The sequence below is a fragment of the Silurus aristotelis genome (genome assembly GCF_946808225.1).
Source record: "Silurus aristotelis genome assembly, chromosome: 10".
NCBI lineage: Eukaryota > Metazoa > Chordata > Actinopteri > Siluriformes > Siluridae > Silurus > Silurus aristotelis.
The window spans coordinates 7,450,449-7,469,218 of record NC_139583.1 but is presented as its reverse complement, the minus strand read 5'-3'; the positions used below and the strand labels follow the sequence as shown (position 1 = coordinate 7,469,218).

Sequence of the window (18,770 nt, the reverse complement as noted above, 5' to 3'; positions counted from 1 at the left end):
GGCAGATACTCCAGTAAAGCGATGTTTATTTGCCATTTTTTTGCAATGAAGCTCCAGCATCAGCGCTATGTAGAGGCAAAGCTTTCTGTCACAGGAAAATCTCATGACGGAGGTGCTTTTTTTGTGTGTGTGTGTGTGTGTGTGTGTGTGTGTGTGTGTGTGTGTATGACAACCTCGGTGTTTTTTTTTCTTTGCAGAATATAGCTTCAATAAACCGACTTATTATGGATGACGCCAATTTATCCAATTTTTGTCTTATAAGGACGATAATGCTGTTTAGAACATAACAGAAAATAATCAGCTTTTTGTTGTAAAAGGTACAGTGTATTGTGTAAGGCTGGATCACTCATTTTGATCTAGCCACATCTTTAAACCGAGACCGGGGTGCTGAAGTGAAGTATTAGCTTTGTTTTTTGGGCTCAGGTCACTATGTTAAGATCTTAATGCAGTTTTCTGCTTCAAAAAGCCCAGGGTTTTGGAGGATCTGTGTAACAAGATGGAGTATTTAAGAAGGGTTTAAGGAGTTAAGAGAAGGTTTGCAGAAGAAGGAGTGATGAGTGTGCTGGGTGGGATGAGAACAGTGTTTACTGAGTGTAGCATCTCGGAGAGAAATTTGCCACATTTCTTCTTCTCTGAAGAAGAAATCCACTTCACAAGTCAATAACAAACTCACATGGCAGTGTTTAGGTGGAGAATGAGACTGAGGGTGAACTCCCTCACACACACACACACACACACACACACACACGGTTCTGTAACATTCGGTACCGTCCGTTATGCCCATGCAGTTTTCGGTTGTTTAGACCGTTGCAAGAGGAGAAACACAAGAATGAAGGGATGTGTTTTCTTTCTCTGATTACCCACCACCCCCAACTCACCCACTTACTCCACCTCCACCTTCCTCAGCGTGGAGGAAATGTGAGCCGTCCTGCTTTTATCAGCTCCATTGTTTGTGATCCTCTGGGATGGAGTTTCCTGAAGGAGGCCAGAAAGCTGCACATGTTCCCCAGCTTGGCTCCCATGACCAAACAGCCACACTGAAGTGTTTAAGAAATCTCTCTCTCTCTTTCTCTCTTTCTCTCTTTCTCTCTCTCTCTCTCTCTCTCTCTCTCTCTCTCTCTCTCTCTCTCTCTCTCTCTCTTTTCTTCTCCCTCTCACGATTTCCTTTTCAACTTAGCCTACAGATGGAGTTTAGACATGTGTGTGAGTGTTAGCAGCGCCGGTTATATGTAGACATGAGTGATTCTGAGCTCATATATCTACCCAAGATGTAAGAGCAAGTGTACGAGGAAGAAAATAAAATAAAGGAAGCTGCTTTTCATGGTGAAGGATGAGCAAGATGATGATTTGTTGTTGGGGGAACATTTGTTATTTAGTCTGGGATTGGAGGGGGGTTGGTTTTGGACCACCTCATCTGAATGCCAGTCAAAACAGCAGTATGCTTTAATGACCTAGATGTGCTCCTGGTCTGTCCAACTCTTTGTTCTTCACAGATTCTTTGTTTGTGTGTGTCTTCCTGTCGTGCCTGCAGAAGAATGTTTACCATTTTCATTTGGCACAGCAATTGCAATGTAAACAAATGCGCCATTGCTTGAAGCTTTGCTGCATATGAAGCAAAAAAAAAAAAGTGATCAAGATTCTATGCTGCTTAATATGCTACAGTCATTTTCCACACGTTAATTGGAACATATTCATAGCATATTGCAATATTCAGTCTACACACTAGATGCCCGTATGCCAAAACATGCATCACAAGAAGCAATTTTATGCTCTCTCAAAAAAGTGTTATGGAATTAAAGTTCAATATGTCACCACGATAATTGGGACAACTCCAAATTAAAGAGGAACTAAAGCAATTAATAGTATGTTGGTAATATACATTAAATAAATTAATTTGGAGGATTTTAATACTGCTGATGTGACATTTGAGTAACTGGATTTAAAATAAGATCATTTGTATAATGATGTGTAATTAATCTGTAGTAAATGCATTATGGTTGATTTCAGCTAGTGGAAAATGAACAGCATCAAAAAAAGTGCTTCTAAGCGCATCCACAAAAGTATGTGAGATTTGTATTTTCCAGACAAAAGCAGTCCAACTGACAAGCAGTATCAAAAAAGCCAGTTATTGTCATAAATTGAAAATATTAAAAAGCATAAAAAAATGAATCAATTCAATCCAAGCCTATAATAAATAAAATAGTTTTGGATAAGATTTTATAAAAAATTAAGCTAAATGGTATTTAATGATGCAAACAGCAGATGGGTATCTATCAGCTGATGATCAAGGATTAATTTCTTAAGATCTGAAGATCAATATGGCAGACTAGCCAACTAGATAACTGATAAATAGCTGTTGTGTCTTTGCAGCGTGACAAACGTATTGTTTGCTAGATTTGCCCTTTAAATATATTTGTGATTCTTTGCCGTGTTCAACAAAATTCCTGCCAGAGATTAAAGCGTCACATGTTTTGTCAAGATTGTCGCATTACCTCATCTACTTTTACTAAGTAAAGTTAGACTCCTGTGACATGCTTACACAGGAGGTCCATTAGCCTAGGAACTTACTCATTTATTCACTTTCCTTTTCCTGTTTTACTACAAATACTTTTATTTTTCTTTTATAATGTAATTTTTTGTCAGATATATAGCTGGCGAATATTTACAGACCAACATTGTATTTATGTCTTTTCAATTCCATTCATAACAGGTTTTACTGTTGTCTGTAGATCCTTTATGAGTATGCAGGCAAATTCATCTGTGTATGACCTGCATTTCTGTTGTATAGAATGTGTGTATATATGTCCATAATCGATATAGTGACTAGTTAGGAGCAACATGCTTGTAGTTACATTTAACACTGTGGTGTAACTTGAATAAAAAGTGTGAAACGTTTATCGTGACTACGCGCCAGTTCTTGAAAAACATGTGCACACTATGTAAGATTGAATTCTTTCGCTAGACTGCAAATCCGTGAGCACGCACGTGGGTGCAGAAGAGCGTAGACATGGATGTGTGTGTGTGTGTGTGTGTGTGTGTGTGTGTGTGTGTGTGTGTGTGTGTGTGTGTGTGTGTGTGTGTGTGTGTTTGTGTAAAAGAGTTGCTATTCTTTTCTTTATCATGATGACCCAGTATTTTATGCTTGTATGTACTTGTGAATTTCTAATATGTGCCATAGTTGATCTTTCTCTCTATCTGTTTCTGTCTCTGCAGATGACGGAGGGCCGGAGATGTCAGGTCCATCTCCTTGATGACAGGAAATTGGAGCTCCTCGTGCAGGTGAGCCATTCAGCCCCACACCCCCAGCCCCCTACATCCAATTAAACTCCTTGTCTATTATACACAAGTTTGCAACGTCATCCATTCTCATTACACAGAGTACATGAAGCACAGTGGTGCGATACAATAATGGTGCACACAAACCTGATTTGCACTCGTTGACTCGCACAGTGCTGTGCTGCCAAGGTGTGAGAGTTGTGTCTGTTTTTATGATCAGTGTCTCAGATTTCCTCTTGTTTATGTGAGACGGGAAATCCTCTCTGCCCCTTTGAGAGTTAATTACCACCTCCCTGATAGAGGACGATTCTTTGTGTGTGTGTCTGTGAAAGGCCGAGAGATTCGAGCTCAGTTTTCTAATCTTTTATTGAAATCTCGGGTGCATATTTTTTGTGTACAAAGGAGTTTACCAGTGATTGTACAGGGACAGCGCTTTTGTTGCTTCTGTTGTTCCGGTTCAGTGTTTCAGCGCATTAGATTTAAGAGAAAAATAATAGAGATTTTTTGTCTGTTTTGAAATATGAGAAGTTTCCTATTTATTTGTTGAAGCACCAGCTCTCTAGAAAAATATTGCAAGATATTCTAAGAGGAACATTTAATGATATGGGTTGAGATCTTTATCTACTATCTGTCAATACATACTTAGGAGGATTTCAATATACAATAATTGATACAGTAACACAGAAAACGAAATCGTAATAAAGCCAATAATGGCAAACTATGAGCGTTTGAAGGTATAATTAGCTTTTTTGTTTCTCTGATTATGTTTTCACATAAGCCTCATGGGAATCAGAAATGCTGTGATGTCACGGTATCACAGCAACATTTTGATTAAGATAACATCTATCAGCCTACCGAGTATAGTTAGCTAAAATACAGTGTAGAGAACTGAAACAGAGATTCTTTGTGGCTGCTTGAAAATGAGCTTTGCCCCATTTAGATCCAAGACGCTCTGGTCTGCTTAAACAGCAACTTGCAGGCCACTGAAATTGGACTAATCAAGACCCTTTTAAGCATCTACAATCTTACAGCAGTCTCTGCTGACCTGCATTTTGTAATGCAGCCGCACTTTTCCACAGTCAACATTTCATTGTTTGCATTGGTTTCTGCAGTTCTGTTGTCCTATGTATTTAATTTGCCCTGTCTATATTTATTGTAATTTATATCATATTGGCATGTTTTTTTTTTAACCACTTTGTGAGGTTCTCCATACTGTGCTGCTGTGGTATTTGTAGGATATACAACTTATATAGAGAAACGACTATAATTGAAACTTGGAAGGAACGGGTATTTAGATACTCTACTCGAGGAAACTTTTACAAGCTTTAAAATTCTAATCATTTTCCAAATGGCGGCTATTGAAATGTAATTTTGCCGATAAATCTAATGATTCAGAACTGTCAGGTCTGTTACACTGCAGCAAGTTCATTTGCCATGTATGTGTTTCAATCCCCCTGCTGTCCTCACCTTTAACACTTACACACACACAGTAACTACACAGTTAGGAAATTCCCATTTAAAAGACAAACGCAACCTGCTTGAACTCCCTGCGTTCCAAGCTTATTAGAATTCAGGACACACACACGGTCCCTTCATTCAGTTTATTCTCTCCCTATCTGTCTCTCTCTTTTATTTCTGTGTGAACTGTCTGTCAGATGTGATTACCCAGGCAGAGCTGATCTCTGTAGGGTCCAATCTGATTTGAACTCACTGAAATTGTTCTCTCATGGTTGGAGGTATATCTCTCGTTCTGTTCCGTCGGCTTGCTTTTCAGACTCTCTCTTTTTGAAATGAGTCTTATTTGCGCTCTGGTTTTGTTTTGGCAGGCAAAACGATTTAGACTAGACGAGGCCTGTTAAAAAGTCGAAGAAGAAGATGAAAAAGTGAGAACAATGATGAAACTGGGGAAAAAGTGTAAAAAAAAAAAAGAAGGGTGGCGTCTCATAAAAGATAGGACACAGGGACCACAAACTTTGTGATCTTCAACTAGGAGTTCTGCGCTTTTACATCAGGCTACACTGCTCTTGTGCCATTATGCTAATGTGGTTCATATAAATCCCTGTGTTATATATGCACACATTTCTACCTAATTCTTATGATTTCTGAAAGGATTATATAAAACAATGTACTAGCAGTATCTGTAGTCTTTGTAATGTGTTCAAATGAAACCTTTCATTGAAGCTATGTAGCAATAGGAAAGTTAGCTTTGGCTGATGCTAGCTCTTCAACTGTGTTTTTTTGTGCATAACAGGCCTTAGCCTTTGGAAAGAATTAATTATAGGTGATCTGGGAGGCTATCAGGGTAGTGCATAGGAATTAGCAACAACTACATTAAATGGACATTAAACACAATAATGTTGATGTACACTTGATGTACATTCATTGAATAGTATACTAACACTTGACAGGATTTGCAGTCAATCAGTTTTATATCGTCCACCTCTAGCTTTTCATCTTCCATGCTGTCTTCCTGTACATATATATCCATGGACGGACAGTGACTTTCCTGTCATACTTTATATCCACATGTATCACTACAGTCAGTATTTGCTACCCAAAAGCAAGCACTAACTTTAGCTAGCAGGCATGAACTGTCTTTGTAATATCTCAGCCCACGTTTCTTTCATTTCTTTCTCTTTTCTCATTTCCTTGTTTTTCTGCTCAGCCCTGTTTACTATCGTTTCTTTTTTCTTTTATTTCATCCCATTATTTGGGTTAAAAGTCAAAGGCAGGTTAACCAGGCTAGGAAAGTTTGCAATATAATTCCCCTTGGGGACATCAGAGATTAGTCCAGTGGCACCTCTAGCACATCTTTTATATCCTGAAGGTCAAGCAAGGCTAAATCTTAGGAGGCTTCTGTAAAAAAAAAAAAAAAAAAAATGCACTCTGTCTAGAATCATGTTTTTCTTTGAAACTGAGTGAGATCAAAATGGTGACTACAGCTGACTGTCTTCACTACACTCCTGGCTCTTTAAATATGGTCACACAAAAAAGACAGATCATTTTGCATGCTAGCAGGGTCAATCTGAAACTTGGGGTAGCAGCGTCATTTGAATCCTAAATGTTTAAATTGGATGTGTGATCTAACTTATTTTACATGGTTTATCAATCCGAAAGTGCTGACACCAGTTTGGAGGAGTAGATTCGAGCTAGTATATTTTAATCAGGATGAGGCTAGAGGCTAAAAGCACACACATAGATAAAGTGCTAGTTGGATTTTAATAATGGGCTGCTTCTGTCTGGAGTCTGACCTGACTGTTTCCTGTTCCTCCTGCTCTTTTGTCACCTCATTGAAGACACAAAGTACACGTCTACGAATTCAGACGCAGAAACATCTGTGGTGAAAAGAGCTAATGGTGTGCCATGTCCTTCCTAAGTGAATTATCTGGAATGGGGTGTTGAAGGATTGACATGACCCAGGATTAGATTGCACATTTAGAAGTGTTGCAGATGGACGGATGGTTGGATGGATGGATGGATGTATACATATGCTGTTAGATGAATTTGTTTAAACTATCCACGTTTTGTTTAATGTGTGCACTTGACTTAATAAAACATTGTCCACAATTTAAAATAAGTTTTATCTTAGATGAAGTCAACTGAGTTTAAAAGTCTATGTTATGACTAAACCTGTATATAGGTTTTGGCATGGTGATGTGATAAAACCATTGCACAAACATCAGTAAATAACATTTTTTCATATGGCTTTATTCAAAATAGAACCTGGAATGAGTCTACCTGATAGCGATTATAGCATACTTAATATTGAATGTTTTAATAACATTTTCTTTAGCGCCTATTGTCCACATTAAAGCCTAATAGTAACTAGCCTGCCTTCAAAAACTAATGGTAAATGGAGCAATAGGTAGTCTCTAGTGCAAATAGGGGCTTTTTACATTTAATTATTTTTTTTTTTCTGGAAAATTGTCTTTACTTAGTGCTGATAATAAACATTTAGCTCTGCGTGATGATACAGGCTTTTGGTTGAAATGTTTTTTTCCCTTGTTTTTTTGTGTACCCAGGTTAGTAGGTTAGGTATAGCTTCGGCATATGGCTGCTTGATGTGCGTCAGATTTTGAACCATGTGTGCGCATGTTCTTTGGGCAAGTCAGCTAACCATAAGTCTTTCATTAGCAGGCTGTAATTTCCCCTTGCTATAATTTGCTCTAATGGTGGCTTGTGTATTAGGGTGGAGGTCTAAGGTAAAAAAGCCTAGCTACATCCATAGCATGCGTTTGTTGTTCATTCTTGAAAACTCTTGATGTTCTGAAGGGTTTCTGAGTTCCTTGTGGGTTTTCTCCACATCATTTCACCCCACAGGTGTAATTCATACTGTGCGTTAACCCCCAAAAATACAGTTACAACACATGCCAATGCTAGTTATGGAAAACCAAAGCACTGAGTCATGCCGTGTCAAGTGCTGCCTGTCACCAGTAACAAAGGAAAAGCTTTGTTCTACAAATCTACACTAATCAGACAACCCTTATCATGGTCCTTTGCTTCTTTGTGTTATGTCAAAATACAACACAGCAAACATTTAAACAGGGGTCTGGTGTCCATTGAAGTGGACTTGCAAAATAATCATTAGCATGGGATGCCAATCCAGTGAGGAAAACAATTTAGAGAAAAGACAAAAATGTGTCCTGTTTGCGCATAAAACTGTGGGAAATATTAGGAGTGTGTTCTGATTACTAATCGATCACAGAAGAGTGTAAGGATTCATTTTAAGACCTAATGGTTGTTGAGCAAACAGAAAGATCGAGTAATCTGTAAGGGTTTTTGTAGCTATTCAGTGTCAAAGTTTTGTAGATTTTCATGTTTGTGTGTGTAAGCAAACTCTCGGCTTATTTCTCACATAGTCCCAATGCATTATGGGTCATTTGAATTATGTACTGATGTTTTATTGTGTATTTTGGGTAATGAATTATGTGGCAGCATGTCGACACCATGCTGAGCGGAAGACGTTGCCAAAACTATGGCGTTCACACGGAATAAATAAGAAATTGGTGTAGCCTGTCCATTTAGTGTGTCATTGTTATGTTAGGCATCCCTAATTGCTATCTGATCTACAAACATCACTGAGTTAATAAATCAGGAACGATTGGATAGTCTTTCTGCATGTCGCATGTGGACAACGATTACGTAATACACTCTTCAGACCGTGTGAGATCAGGGTTTAATTCAGAGAGAGTGAGAGCTCATGAGATTATATCAGTGTGTGAACTCAGATGTAGGCATGTGATCATCTTGTGAGGTTCCTGTTTGTGTTGTGCAAAGGCATTCTGTCGTGAAATGAACCATCTTGATGTATGAATTAAAGAAGGCATTTTAATCGACTACAGCTCATATACTATATGCGGAAGTATCGATCACTTCAAATCGAAGACTTCATTTGACTAAACCGTTGTTCTCCATCGAGCTCAAGTAAAGAGCCATTACTGAAGTAAATCATTCAGGAATTAAATAAGGATGAATGAGTTATCTAATTATCTCTCTGTTTATTGTGCACGCAACAGATTCCTGATTCACATGCAATGTGTGTAAAAACTGTTTAAAAGATTAATCCTTGGTGTGAACGTCATGTGAAAGTGCAAGTGTTTGCGTACAGAAAAAAGCAATAGAATAAAAAATAATGATGACGGAACCTTGTGATTGTGACATTTTAATCTCAATAAAAATCTCCATGAAAAAGACTATGGTCTCTTCACACAAAAATAAAAAATTGCAATATTTTGCTTTCTTTCTTGCATACATAGTTGTCATATGTTCTCTTTCTTTGAGCTGGGAAACCCAAACCTGTTCCAGCATGACAATGCCCTGTACACAACTCAGAACCCATGAAGATCTGGTTTATATAGGTTTAAGTGGAACATCTTGAGTGGCCTGCTATGGAGATCTGGTCTCAACCCTATTGAACCCTTTATCAGTACCTGACTTTACTTGTGGTTAAATGAGCACAAATCCAACTTTTTCCACCAAATTATTATGGCAAATATGTTGCATGTACAAATTGTTAGAAAGGCACTTTAAACATCTTTCCGGTCGGCTACCCCTGGTGAACGGAGATTAATGTTCCTGAGACGTTTAGCTACACAACCCTGATGTTATCGCCAATAACTACATGTTTAAGATACATTGCTGTTTCTCAGCTGTCCTGAGAAATACATCACACACACATATATATATATATATATATATATATATATATATATATATATATACAGTGAGGAAAATAAGTATTTGAACACCCTGCTATTTTGCAAGTTCTCCCATTACAAATCATGGAGGGGTCTGAAATTGTCATCGTAGGTGCATGTCCACTGTGAGAGACATAATCTAAAAAAAAAAAATCCAGAAATCACAATATATGATTTTTTAACTATTTATTTGTATGATACAGCTGCAAATAAGTATTTGAACACCTGTCTATCAGCTAGAATTCTGACCCTCAAGACCTGTTAGTCTGCCTTTAAAATGTCCACCTCCACCACATTTATTATCCTAAATTAGATGCACCTGTTTGAGGTCGTTAGCTGCATAAAGACACCTGTCCGCCCCATACAATCAGTAAGAATCCAACTACTAACATGGCCAAGACCAAAGAGCTGTCCAAAGACACTAGAGACAAAATTGTACACCTCCACAAGGCTGGAAAGGGCTACGGGGAAATTGCCAAGCAGCTTGGTGAAAAAAGGTCCACTGTTGGAGCAATCATTAGAAAATGGAAGAAGCTAAACATGACTGCCAATCACCCTCGGACTGGGGCGCCATGCAATATCTCACCTCGTGGGGTCCCAATAATCCTAAGGAAGATGAGAAATCAGCCCAAAACTACACGGGAGGAGTTCGTCAATCACCTGAAAAGAGCTGGGACCACCGTTTCCAAGGTTACTGTTGGTAATACACTAAGACGTCATGGTTGGAAATCATGCATGGCACGGAAGGTTCCTATGCTTAAACCAGCACATGTCCAGGAACGTCATAAGTTTGCCAATGACCATTTGGATGATTCAGAGGAGTCATCGGAGAAAGGCATGTGTTCAGATGAGACCAAAATAGAACTTTTGGGTCATAATTCCACTAAACGTGTTTGGAGGAAGAAGAATGATGAGTACCATCCCAAGAACACCATCCCTACTATGAAGCATGGGGGTGGTAGCATCATGCTTTGGGGGTGTTTTTCTGCACATGGGACAGGGCGACTGCACTGTATTAAGGAGAGGATGACCGGGGCCATGTATTGCGAGATTTTGGGGAACAACCTTCTTCCCTCAGTTAGAGCATTGAAGATAGGTCGAGGCTGGGTCTTCCAACATGACAATGACCCGAAGCACACAGCCAGGATAACCAAGGAGTGGCTCTGTAAGAAGCATATCAAGGTTCTGGCGTGGCCTAGCCAGTCTCCAGACCTAAACCCAATAGAGAATCTTTGGAGGGAGCTCAAACTCTGTGTTTCTCAGCGACAGGCCAGAAACCTGACTGATCTAGAGAAGATCTGTGTGGAGGAGTGGGCCAAAATCCCTCCTGCAGTGTGTGCAAACCTGGTGAAAAACTACAGGAAACCTTTGTCCTCTGTAATTGCAAACAAAGGCTACTGTACCAAATATTAACATTGACTTTCTCAGGTGTTCAAATACTTATTTGCAGCTGTATCATACAAATAAATAGTCAAAAAATCATACATTGTGATTTCTGGATTTTTTTTTTTTAGATTATGTCTCTCACAGTGGACATGCACCTACGATGACAATTTCAGACCCCTCTATGATTTCTAAGTGGGAGAACTTGCAAAATAGCAGGGTGTTCAAATACTTATTTTCCTCACTGTATATATATATATATATATATATATATATATATACACACACACACACACACACACACACACACACACACACATTGCTTCGAGCAGTCAGTGATTGGGAGTTAAATCCCCTCACACACACTAATTGAGGAAGTAACTTCTCCCATCCACATGTGCAAAAATGCTGCGTGATACCAACCATTACTTGTTCATATGCCATTTATGTGAATTATTTGGAACTTTCAGAACATAACGAGGTCAATTCAAATTTAGACCGAATTCAGCCATGATAAGCTAATGATGAAAAAGCAGAAATGTTGAGCTCAGCAGAAGTTTTAGGAGGAGGTCATACTTTAGAGGTCACTAGCTAATTTTAGGTATGAAACAATTCCAAAGATTCTACATCTTGTTTTTGTGTGTGTGTGTGTGTGTGTGTGTGTGTGTGTGTGTGTGTGTGCGCGTGCGTGCGTGCGTGCGTGTGTGTGTGTTTGTGTGTGTGTGAGAGAGAGAGAAAGAGCAGGGATGTATGTATGGTATGTGTGTGCATGTATGGGGGTGTTTGTCGGAGTTAATGAATTAGGGCCTGTGTGAACTAGAAACAGTAATTAAGGGTTTAAAGTACAGGGTTGTGGACGGCACATGGCAAACAAACACACAGCAACATGATTTTGGGGTGTGTGTGTGTGTGTGTGTGTGTGTGTGTGTGTGTGTGCATGGGTGCTTGTGCATATACATGAGGTTCATAGAGCATGGACATTTATCAGACTAATATGGCTATCAGACACACACACATGCACACACACACACACACACACACACACACACACAAGTTTGCAGAAACTGTAATGACAGTCGTTGTGTTTCAGAGATTTCCAGTACATACAATTTTTCCTATAATAGCAGCTCAGATGGTGTGTCATCTCAAAAGCAAATCGCAGGGTTATTTTTATTGCTTTTGTTTTAATGTGTTGCTATAGTAACAGCTATCACCCTCGGACTTGATCAATTATGATCAATTATGTTTTGCATAATCTAAAACTTATAATCAACAGATAAAAAAAAAAGCACATTAATATCAACAGCGAAATGTATAATTGTTGATATGAAGCTTTTTGGTAAGGCAATGCTTTTATAATGTACCATGCATGTGGGGAGTCTTCAGTGTTAGTGTTTATAACAAAAAGTCTTCAGGACTTTACCTTTGATTAGTAACATGACAAGATGTCGTTTTGGTCTTCATTTATAATCTACTGTTGTGTGAAAGGAATGAAATACAATCAGCACATTCTGTTATTGGAAAACGATCAACTTTGAGGTGGGAACAGACGGTTTCACAGCTTCACAGTGCTAATGTATCAATCAGTAATCTTTACAATCCATTCTTCCTGTCTTTCAGCCCAAGCTGATGGCTAAGGACCTGCTGGATTTGGTAGCATCTCACTTCAACCTGAAAGAAAAAGAGTATTTTGGAATCTCCTACACAGATGACACGTGAGTTTATCACACACCCACTCCACAACAGGAAGCTGAGCATGATTCAGCGATCATGTGATATTTATAGGACGGGTTCTCACTGTCTGTCTTGCTCCTTAATTTTTTTTTTCTCTATCACTCCGTTTCAGGCTTCTGTTCTTGCTCATTATTTAAAACATTTTCTTGCACCTAAACTCGACATAAACTCCACACACACAAAACTCCTCCCACACGTTTTCCACAGCCGTGTAAGCGCTCTCTACGGGACTGCTGTATTTGTAGTCTTAAAACATTTAGAATTCTAGTCTGGTGACCTCCGACCTGAGCTTCACAGCCGCTTCCGAGACGCCAGACTCCGGTCACCAGGGGCATGCTAATAAACCCACGGCTGCTTCTTTTGCTACGTTTCTTCTCTCTGTCAAACACACACACATTCACACCCATGCACACACTGACTGCCTCAAAACGCTGTGCGATTTCTCTTGTAACTATAAACGCTGTGTGACAGCGTTTTTACATTATACAACACGTATCAAGGACACACTCATTTATAAAATACGCTGTGGAGACCAGTATTGATTCTGAGAGCGCAGCACGCCCTTCATGTCCATCCTGTTCATCATTTGGACCCTCCTTATAGATTAATAACCAAAATGACACTGGATGAAAGACACAATAAATATAGACCAGAGTCTCCGCTGTGTTTCTGCCCAAAAACAAATCAAAATGAGTTTCCATGTCGTAAAGAATCCGAGTGGCACTGGATAGCGATGTGGAACCCGCAGCACTGTATGACTCGTATGCTGTTGATTTCACCACAGTCCAAGGATTTGATTTCAAATTTTTTTAGCTTTGAAGGACACCAAAAACCAAGAGCAGAAGGCCCTGGTTTGGTCATATCATATCTTTATAACCAATGGTGGACAAAGTAAACAAACCACATACTTAAGTTAAAGTAGAGATCAAATAAATAAATATTGTATAGCTTGATAATATTGACGTTTTTTTTTATCTCTCGTTGCTTTGCTGGGGCTTTTTCAGGGGTCACTTCAGCTGGCTGCAGTTAGACAGGCGTGTGCTGGAGCACGAGTTTCCTAAGAAATCTGGCCCTATCGTCCTCTACTTCTGTGTGAGGTGAGTGCTGCTGGATTACACTCAAATGCATGAGTGCAAACACACACACACACACACACACACACATTATACATTGGGGCATGATTGTTGGCATCAGACAAAATAAAGTCAGAGATTATATTTCGGATTTTTCTGAATTTTCTGTTCTTATAAATAAGTTTCATGTTATAAAAACGTGCCTATAAATTCAGTAAAATGCACGCACTCACGCACATTATCATAACGCTACTGCAGGGCCTGTAATTTATGTGTGTGTTGCCTGTGTTTGTCCTCAAGTACATTCAGTAGAGTGCTGTTTTAATTAATTTGACTTCCATGAGCAACATTTGAGATAAAAACCCTTCACACTGCGGCACCAGGGTGGTCCACAGGGGTGCGCATGTGTGTGCATATGTGTGCGTGTGTGTATGTGTGCGAGTGCGTTTGAATGTTTGTGTTTCCATCGCAGCAAATTAGCAGGGTCACTAGCAACACACTCGCACATAAACGCCTATAAAATGAGTTTGACCCCGGACTTAACCCATCGCTGTGGGAGCCGTCAACCAATCAGAAGCTGCTGTCTCTCTCATTAACCCCCTCATTAATCGCGCCGTCATGACAACAGCCGTATTTCATACAGACTGTGTTCATAATTGAGAAGTATGAGCAAATACTGTGCTAATGAGCTTTATTCAATTTATTACTCCAACAGCCCGATGCACCACAGAGCAGTTTAATATCACACACACACACCATATAGCTGCTGTGTTCTTTCTTTCTGTCTGTCTCCCCGTCGCTGTCTGTCTGCCTGTCTGTCTGTCTCCCCGTCGCTGTCTGTCTGTCTGTCTGTCTGCCTGTCTGTCTGTCTCCCCGTCGCTGCCTGTCTTTCTTTCTTTCTTTCTTTCTTTCTTTCTTTCTTTCTTTCTTTCTTTCTTTCTTTCTTTCTTTCTTTCTTTCTTTCTTTCTTTCACTGCAGCAGTTATGTAGGAAACTTAATTTATCCAGAATAAAAAAACAGACATTCATTGAGGAAATTGCCTCTTTTATACAGTCTGAAATGGCAACCAGTGTTTGACTTGAAGGATATAAATGTTACATCTGCGTTATTTTTAAAAAAGATATGTTGTTCTTAAGAGACTATGAGGATGATGATCAAAGAAATCGACCCCATAGGAGTTGAACATCAGGGTGCTTCCGCCGGGTTTCCGACACGTTGTGGCATATGATGAGCTCATAATTCTCACTTATTTCTCCAAATATTCCAACATTATTCTCGTATATCTACAACTTTTCTTTTAATCTTAATTAATCTTAATATAATTTTAGGTGGCACTAAAATTATATTCAATGTAACTTTAAATGGATAGAATGTACAATTCTATAATAATGCTAAATGCTGGCAAATTGTTGTAGTGTGGGGAAACAATCTGATATTGGAAAATCGAAACTTTGGTGTTTGGAGAGAAACTTCTCAAGTCGAATCGCATTACACCACAACATTGTCGATTGTTTTCCTGCATCAGCACACCTGATGTTTTAGTGTGTATGTGTTTTACCGTATAGGCTTGTCAAGAAAAACACAATAAAATCAGGATAAATAGTAGTGATTTCACTATTGAGCCAATTAATCACGGTTATGATTTCAGTCTTTAGCCACCCGCCATAAGAGCTAGTGTTTTGTGTGTGTGTGTGTGTGTGTGTGTGTGTGTGTGTGTGTGTGTGTGTGTGTGTGTGTGTGTGTGTGTGTGTGTGTGTGTAGGTATGTATGTATAATCCTCCACTCAGCTTTTGATTAGGATATTGATTTCAGGAAGCTGAAGTCTTTGATGCACGTCTTTTGAAGACTCTCTCGACCATCTCACTCACATGTCCAATTAAACCAGCTGCCAATTCACTTTTAATTCCCTCTCTTATACACACACACACACACACACACACACACACACACACACACACACACACACACACACAATCTCTCTCACACACTCTATTTCTCTCTCTCTCTTTTTCACTGTTTCCTTCTCTATACTTCTCTACACCGCTATATAAATACATAGTGTTCCTGTATGTTCTGTGTGTCTCTGTTCTAAGGGCTTCAAAAATAGTATATTCTAATTACACTGCTCTTCAGTTTATTTAAGCAGAAATGCACAAGATTGAGTCAGAGGAGAAAATAAACATGTCTCCTCGAGCTGCTGTGAGTCACACTGGGAATCATGTTGTAGTACAGCAGGTCCTAACCTTTTCTGCATTACAGACCAGTTTTACACGGTCCTTATATACCCACGCGTAGTAACGTGCACATTATGTTCATTTTATTCAGAATAAATTATTAAATTATTTTATTACTTATTCAGGTAGTCGACGAGTTTCTAAGGCTTAAGTTTTTTCGATCTTACGATGACGATAAATCAACAAAATTAAGTTTTGCGCAGAAGGCAAACGTCACAGAGTATAAGCGGTACGATACGTTGGGATGCAGTGACACATACATTACGATAGTATAAATTGCAAACTGTTTAAGTATAAAAACTGTTTTGCTCAATTATGTACCCCGTAATACCACATATTATTACCACATATTATTACCCCATATATACCACATATTACCCCATAATACCACCCCATAATAATCAACATTATTTAAGACTCCTGGGTAGGCTAGGCCATGTCCTAGCTTCAAAGTTACGATGTCATCATAAAGCATCTCCATCATAAGTTTGGGACTACATGTATAGTGAAAATGTAACTCACTATAATGCTGAATCAGTGGGAGCTTAATTTATTGATGTATTGATCGTAAAAAGTCAATAAATTAGAAAAAAAAAAAAAAAAGAAAAATCAGCAGTTTCAAAAATCTAAATCTAAATTAATCTAAATTATACATAAACCAGCTTTAAAACAATGTATATGTTGACAGAACCTTGAGGATTTATTGGAGCTTTTTGGTCCATATCGAATAATGATCAGTATTTCTTCTGCAATTTTATTGTATCTACTACATTTTATGACATAGTGGTTTATCGGATCATTGAAAAGATATGTAATACTGCTACAAAGAGATTTATTTTCGCAATCGAGAGGAAAAGAGAGTGTGAGCATTATGGTGACCCCTGCTGGTTAATGTATGCATATTCTCATCCTGTTTGCATTAATATAGATAATTTTTAGAAAAACACCAAGCCCTAGTATTATCCCATTATGCCTAACCGCACTGTGTGGTGTGTTTTTTTTTTTTTCTTCTGTACAGGTTTTATATAGAAAGTATATCTTACCTGAAGGACAATGCCACCATCGAGCTGTTCTTCCTCAATGCAAAGTCCTGCATTTATAAGGTGAGTTCATGGAAACTAAATATATGAATAATAACGCTGGAATAAAATACACCCCGGATTTTTCCATTAATATTGGCTAATAAAAACGTTTTGGGGATTGAAACAGCTTGTTTATGTGTTTTGGTTTGGGTTGGTGATGCGTGTCTTTGATAAGTGTGTCGTGCAATATCACCGTGCGTCCCCTAGAGGTCGCAATTTAGTCACAGTCTAATTTCAGATTCAGGTTCTCCCCCAGATACATTCTTTAAAAAGTACTTGTTATAATTGGAAAGTAAATTGTGACAGTATTTCACAATGTTTGTGTTGGACAAATCGAGTTAATTAGTTCTGAGTCTAATCCTGTCTTACTCTGGATTAATCCGATTTTTCAGCTTCCTCTTTTTGATTAAACATAAACATTTTCGGCTTCCTCTTTTTAATTAAACATAAACGCAATATTGATGAGTTTAGATTAATTACAAGCTTCTTATTCATTACTGTTTCTTTTGTTGTATTATAGTGACTTTCTTATTCATTTTTACTGGTTTATTTATTCATCTATCTATTTATTTTCTGCCTGATGCGTTTTTACTCAGACGGTGACTTGATATAGCGACGTTGTAATGCAAAGTACCTCAAGCGTAATTATTTATAAAAAATAATGTCATTAAAATGCAATAAAAATGGTGTTTAGTTTCTACATTAGTTGAATAACAATGCACAGAAGTCATTTGTATGCTCAATAATTAATAGTGACCAAAGCAATATAAGTGTAAACAGAATACGGCTGCCATTGTATTTATGGGTTTAGGTAATAACTTAAGCATTCAGTGCAATCGCTCAAAATTTCATGTATCATTTCATTTCCACACCCCGAAATTCCTAGCAGCAACACCCCCCCCCCCCCCCCCCCCGTTTGTTTCACGTTTCAAAAAGATTTAGAAGTTGAGCTTTCGCTCGCAGAATCCGGAATTCAGTCTGATGCTTTATTTAGAGCAGAATGTCTTGCATCTGCCGTCTTTACAAACCGAGTTCATGAGTCGCGTCTCACAGAGCTGCTGGATTCCTCATATCGAATAGCCACGTACACGTGTATGTCGTCTACGTGATTAAAGTCATTCCCTTCCTTTCTACAAGATTTTTGAGTGTGATTTTGGACATTTGTGCCTATTCAGACACGAGAGTGTTAGCAAAGTCAGGTATTGATGTAGGTGAGGTGAGGAGGTCTGTATCTCAATTCACACCAAAGGTGTTCAATAGGGTTGAGGTCAGTGAGGCCACTCCAACCCATGTAAACTATATATTCATGGAGCTGTCTTTGTGTATATGGGAATTTTCATGCGGGAACAGATTTAGGTCTCATGGTTCAAGTAAGGGGAATATATTACCTGCCACCACATCCAAAGACACCCTATACAATTGTACGCCTCCAACAATGTGGTACCAGTTTGAGACAGAACCACATATGGCTGGAAAATGTACAGTAGGTGTCCCAATACTTCTGTCCATGTAGTGTATGTGCAGATGTAGTCATGATCTGTTTTGAGGTGTGAAGTAATTTGGACTTAATACTAAACTGGTGGCTTCTCTTAGTAGTGTGCTATGCTAGGATTCACACCTTTGTGCATCTTTCACAGGAATTTAGCAGTGGGAATACAATGAGGTAAACACAAACAAAAGAACAGAACAGCTTGAAAAATTAGAAGCCTACATATTATCATGAAAGCAGACTGATTAGAGAGAATTTAACATTGTTTATGGTACAATCTACAGACCAAATTATCTTAATA

General features: G+C 38.6%; 1 protein-coding gene across 14 annotated transcripts in view; it reads left to right on the top strand.

Moving 5' to 3' along the window:
* The window catches only part of frmd4a (FERM domain containing 4A), a 155,068-nt gene that overhangs the window by 100,525 nt on the left and 35,773 nt on the right, over positions 1–18,770 (top strand). For all 14 annotated transcript variants that reach the window (XM_083551744.1, XM_083551760.1, XM_083551747.1 and 11 more), the window contains exons 2-5: positions 3,214–3,279; positions 12,477–12,571; positions 13,595–13,687; positions 16,917–17,001. In XM_083551744.1, the coding sequence (XP_083407870.1) occupies positions 3,214–3,279; positions 12,477–12,571; positions 13,595–13,687; positions 16,917–17,001 (339 nt within the window). The remainder of the gene's footprint in view (positions 1–3,213; positions 3,280–12,476; positions 12,572–13,594; positions 13,688–16,916; positions 17,002–18,770) is intronic.